The sequence below is a fragment of the Helianthus annuus genome, chromosome 15, assembly GCF_002127325.2.
Source record: "Helianthus annuus cultivar XRQ/B chromosome 15, HanXRQr2.0-SUNRISE, whole genome shotgun sequence".
In the NCBI taxonomy this organism is placed as follows: Eukaryota; Viridiplantae; Streptophyta; class Magnoliopsida; order Asterales; family Asteraceae; genus Helianthus; species Helianthus annuus.
In genome coordinates, this window is record NC_035447.2 from 64,703,519 (window position 1) to 64,708,885 (window position 5,367).

The 5,367-nt window shown below is 36.0% G+C and overlaps 1 protein-coding gene across 1 annotated transcript; it reads right to left on the bottom strand.

The window, feature by feature from the left end:
• Window positions 1-422: 422 nt before the first annotated feature.
• Window positions 423-5,060, bottom strand: LOC110902794 (F-box/kelch-repeat protein At3g23880). Its single transcript, XM_022149189.2, has 2 exons — window positions 3,957-5,060; window positions 423-2,411 (listed from the first exon to the last, which is right to left on the bottom strand). The coding sequence occupies exon 1, from the start codon at window positions 5,030-5,032 to the stop codon at window positions 3,998-4,000; it is 1,035 nt and encodes a 344-aa protein (XP_022004881.2). The 5' UTR covers window positions 5,033-5,060; the 3' UTR covers window positions 423-2,411; window positions 3,957-3,997.
• Window positions 5,061-5,367: the final 307 nt, after the last annotated feature.

The following is a 5,367-nucleotide window of genomic DNA, read 5'->3' on the forward strand; positions in this document are numbered from 1 at the left end:
AGATCTTTGCCACCTTAGTAATGCAATCCCCAACTTCATCTATTGTTGCCTTATCTTTTCGTTTCTCCTTTTTTTTAGACCGACCGGATGCCTCCTCAGTAGCACCTTGAGTTGGGGGTTCCATTTGACCGCACTCGATATCCTCAATACCATTTAAATTGTGGTCAAACACTTCCTCAGAAGGATGAGGAAGTGTAGAAGATGGCCCCCAACTGTCAAAGCCGTTCGAAGTAGATCCCTCAAACAGTTGAAAACAAAGCTCGGGGAAAGAAAGTGGCGCGCTTCTCAAAGCTTCTACGTATTTGTTTGACTGTGTAGAAAAATAATATAAAATAGTATAAGATAATTGAAATATAATAATAACTATTATTTAGAAAAACTAAATACCTTTATCTCTAGTTGCCATTCTTCTTCGGACAAGTTAAAGGTGTTTGTTACAGGATTATAAACGTTGCCGGTTTTGTTCTTAAGCTTTGACCAAGCAGCAAATTTTGATTTTAGATAATCATAGCGGTTCTTCATTTGTTTTTTGTTTTTGATCCGCTATGAAATTGTGTTCAGTTTTCAACTTTTCCGCCACATTCTTCCATGAGCTTTGTTTAAGGCTGCTTCCTTCACGGCCATGGAGTGTTACTTCTACAATACATGCTTCAAGAAATGTTTTGTCAACACTCTCTTGCTTCCAACTAATCCTACCCTTTTTATGTGCCATTTCTTTGAACATATCAAAACAAAATAAAAGCAAGATTCAATAACGTCAAACATCAAGTACCATACAAGCACATCAATAATTAAGCATATGGTTTTTATGTTCAGTTAGGGTATATGATGATTGGATATCAGTTGCGACTAGCTCTTCACTTATAAGCAGGATAGTATCACTTTTGTCAAGAATCTGTAAAACACAGAGATTGTGTTGATAAAGTATACGTTTCTAATAACACAAATCGACATAAGAGAAAGAAGCACCAGCCAAAGTATACGTTTCTAACAGAAAAATACCTAAACAGAAAAAAGCCTTTTGGCGAACAATCGATCCACTGCAAAATTAAGCATCAGCAGCAGCAATAATCCAAGTAAAAAAAGAAAGAAGGAGAATTCTGCTTCAGCCAAGGTGAAACTTCATAATCAGCCTAGCCTAGCTTTACTTATTTTTTTCTTTCTTTCAATTTAAAATGTTTGCTGTTTATGGGTGGGTGGGTGGTAGGTTACAAACTAGTAAAATCTCAGATACAAAAACACATGGTTAAAGTTTAGTCAACAAAAACATATATGAACACATCATATCTACAGAATTATATGAACACATATATGTAAATCAAAGGTGAAATCGAGGCGATTCACTGATCATATACGGAACTTGAACAATTATTATTCAAAAACTATAGGTCATCAATAAAAAAAACATATGGACACATGTAAGAACAAGTGCAGATGAAGGCGATATTACCAGATGTCGAGATTTGCTTGGAATTGGGTAATCGAAGCCTTGATGTGCTTGGATGGTGGTGGTTCGCTTGATCGCCAGAAGAAGAGAAAGATGAGAGGAACGTGACGTGCGTGGGTATTTAGGTCAAGTTTTCATTCAGAGATATCTTCAAATCTGAATCGGTCAGAGGCCCACTTAATCATTCAGATGTGTCCACTAAGCAAACCAAACACCCTTAACTCTGACCCATTAAGATGTAGCCTCTTAATGGAATCATTAAGAGGCTACCAAACAACCCCTAATATTCTTAATAGGTCAAATTCGGCAAATTGTAATTAAGAAAACCAAAATCACACTGCCTAGGCTGAAAAAAAAAATGGCAGTTCCGAGGCTACTCTGTGCCAATGACAGGAGAGAAGGGTATTCTAGTATCCTTCCTCCTATTTCCACTACCATTGGAAACGATCACGGTCTCAGGTTCTTCCAACTGCGTTAATATGTTGATGTTCATATTACCACTGCCCATTTACTACTGTTGTTGCCAAACCATATAGACTTCCAAACAAGATCTCTTTTACAATATACAGCCATGAACTAGTCAACAGAAGCCCATCTTTGACTATATCAACTGCATTAATCTATTGACCAACCATCTGATAACCCATTCAAATACCATATCTGGCTAACAATTACACTCCAATTTAAGCTCAAACTGAGATTTGATTTCGATTGACATTTTGTTACTATTGACTTTTGACATGCAAAGCTTAACTAAAGGTATCACCCAGTATGGAATGAAATAATTCACTACACATTACATAAAAAAAACATTGTTATTATCACGGATTATCTTACCTCTAGATATATCTTCAAAAAAATAAAGGTCAACATAATTTCTTTAGTAAGTAGTCCATTGTGTTAGCTAAACAAAGTTTTCTGGAAGCTCCAAAGTCCAAACGCCCTCCTTTCGACATGCTCAAACCTGTCATGCCCAAAGAAAATCACGACCATGCATGCCAAACATTCAATTAGTGCATAAAAGGATTAACAACAATAACTTAAATCTTTATTTAAATATTTGGTTCTACTAAGCGATGTGGGATGAGCATGTGAATCAAGAAGCCTTATGGATGGCTCTAAATAGATGCATCTTCGGTTTTTATTGCTGCAAATTTAGCCTACTTTAATATACATTAAGGTTTAATCATGAACTGTAGCTCCAAAATTTCATTTTTAGCATAGAAAGTTGTATGAATTTTATTTGTAAGTATTGAAAGACACGTGCGGATGAGAAATGCAAATCGAGTATATGACGGATGTAAACTGGGTCTGATTAGCTAGTAACTAACATGTGGTTTCTCATAATATTCACATCAGGAGGGTTAAAACTAAGAGCAACTCAGTAAACATACTAACCCATATAAGTTGCAACCTTTTGATGACAATAAGTAGCATAATTTTGGTGATGGCATAACTTTCATACCGGTGCTCATTTACAATACCTATACTTCTAAAAACCGAAATAAAAAAAGCTAATATTTTCAAACATTCAGTGTAGAGAGGTTGAATTATAATCTCAGTTTTGCTTTTTGCTATTCCTCGAGATTTTATTATATATCTACTATATATCTAATGAATGCTAAATACCTTAATAGTTAAGCTATATTATGAAATGACTAAGCATGATCTGTAAATGCATACCTTTAGTTGTTAATCAAGCATGGCATATAACAGAAAGCGCAAAAACATGTTATATGCCGGTTCGTTGGGTAAATTCGGTTATAACATACGCCATAACCAAAACCAACCCACAAAATGATCGGTTAATCGGTTATTGCTTAACCGAACCGTTGGATAATTGTTCGGTTTGGTTAAGTCGATTACTGTTTGGTTAATCCTGCTTATTTGCTCACCCCTAAATTTAGTAGTCTTATATAATAACTTTTCAATATTTTGCAACTTTAGTAACTCATTATATCGGATGCTTTTCTCAAATCACACCTTTTACTTAATTCATTTTTTATTTTTTATCAAATCAAATTAGAACAAGACCAAGAGTCGAAGACATGCTATACAAAACAGGGGTATAAATGATAATCATTTAGAAAGGAGTAACATCTTAATCAAAACACCCCTTAACCTTGTAACATCTACCACTCCAAATTTATATATGTTGTTTTGTTTCATCGTAAAATGGCTAAAGTCGTAACACAACATATATATGGGTCTTCCATAGGAAAAATCCAGATTCTTTTGACTTAATAATGTGCATATTCACATAGACACATACCCTGCAGAACCTCAGATTAGTAGCTACTAATTGTATGCCTCTACTTCTTTAATATATTGTTGCATTATATGTTTTTTACACTTTACCAATAAAATATTGACAGCTTTTATATGTATATATAAATCTAGATGTATGAAGGAACTCCCAACTTTTCAACTAATTTAATAAACATAAGAAACTTCCAATCTACGAATATGAGTAATAAACAAAACCAAATAAGAAAAAAAAAGTCCATACCTTGCTTGTATGTTTCAAAAGCAGAAGTAAAAGCGGGCTGATCAAAGAAGTAGTAGTGTTTCCATGTAGGAATACACAGTAGATGAAGAATAATTTCCATCATTCCTAATATTAGTGATGGATTTAGAGTAGGGATCATAAGCAGCAAGTATACTAGTAGATCCAGGATGAGCTTCTGATAATTCGATTAAAGGTTGACCTGTCTTCCTAAATCCACACACACGCAATATGGATACATCTGGTGAGTGACGACTATTAATAGTGTAGAGCTTTATAAACGAATCATCCTGCATCATCCATACATGATAAACTCGTTTATTGGCCTCCATACCATCTTTAATCGCAGCAAGGGACTCCCTTAGCTTATACAAGGACAAAGCCAAACTACCACGAAACTGGGCATCCGGAAGGTTTACCTCTTTAAATTCTTCACTTGTCAGATCAAACGAAACAATCAAATAAGAACACCCATCACTAGCAAGCCAATAGAGACACCTATCTACAACCACCTGATTCTTATAGATACCAATCGAGTTACGAGGGAGATTGGTGCTATATGCACTTCTCCAGGTACTTGTGCTTACCGTAAACACCTCAACTTGCCAAGGACTATTGATATGTCTATCGCTTTTTATAGTTTGTGTAATCTTGACAATCTTAGGGTCAGTGGTGTGACGACAAACCCCAAAACCTATAACGGTTTGATATAAGCGATCATTGGTGACACGAGGGACAGCAAAAGCAAGTGTTTTTCTAATACAAGGATTGAAGATAACAGCCCTGCCCGAGGAGGGGCCGTAGAAACAGAACAAGCCGTGAGAGGTGCCGATTAAGTTGGGATATTCAACCAATGAGGGAAGAGTAACGGAGGAAGCTGTCTGTGTGAGTAAACTATCATCATCAACAATGGACATGGGTTGTTTTTCAAAATGTGCAACGTTATCATAACAACGTACAAGCAGATGCTGCTGTTGGCCGATATAATGCTTAATAAAATCAGAGCTGTCGATCAGAGACTTACATGATTTGGAGACAGATCGGAATCGAAGCAACGACTTCACAGGAAGCCTCTTCATGATTTCTGTTTGGATTTCGAACGGTATGTTGTCGGACATTTTGATTACGAATTTATTTCTTGGGTTTACGATGTATCAAATCAAGTTTGATCGTGAAATATCTAGAGTTTAAGAAAGAGAGATATCACCTTTTTATATTACCTTCTTACTTTTCTTGGTAATAACAATTTGGGCCTGGATGGGAGCCCGCAAGCCCATATCTTCGAACGGCCTAATTCAATCCAAAGCAGAAAAGGATTATTCAACACCGTTTAGTAGAGGTGCAAAAACAAACCGGTTCTATACCCGACCTGGCGTACTTGACTTAGAACCAGTTACGGTTTCTACCCGGTGGT

What these genes read in the sequence shown, in the direction of transcription:
- LOC110902794 (XM_022149189.2), bottom strand. Translation starts at nt 5,032, where the DNA reads ATGAAGAGGCTTCCTGTGAAGTCGTTGCTTCGATTCCGATCTGTCTCC.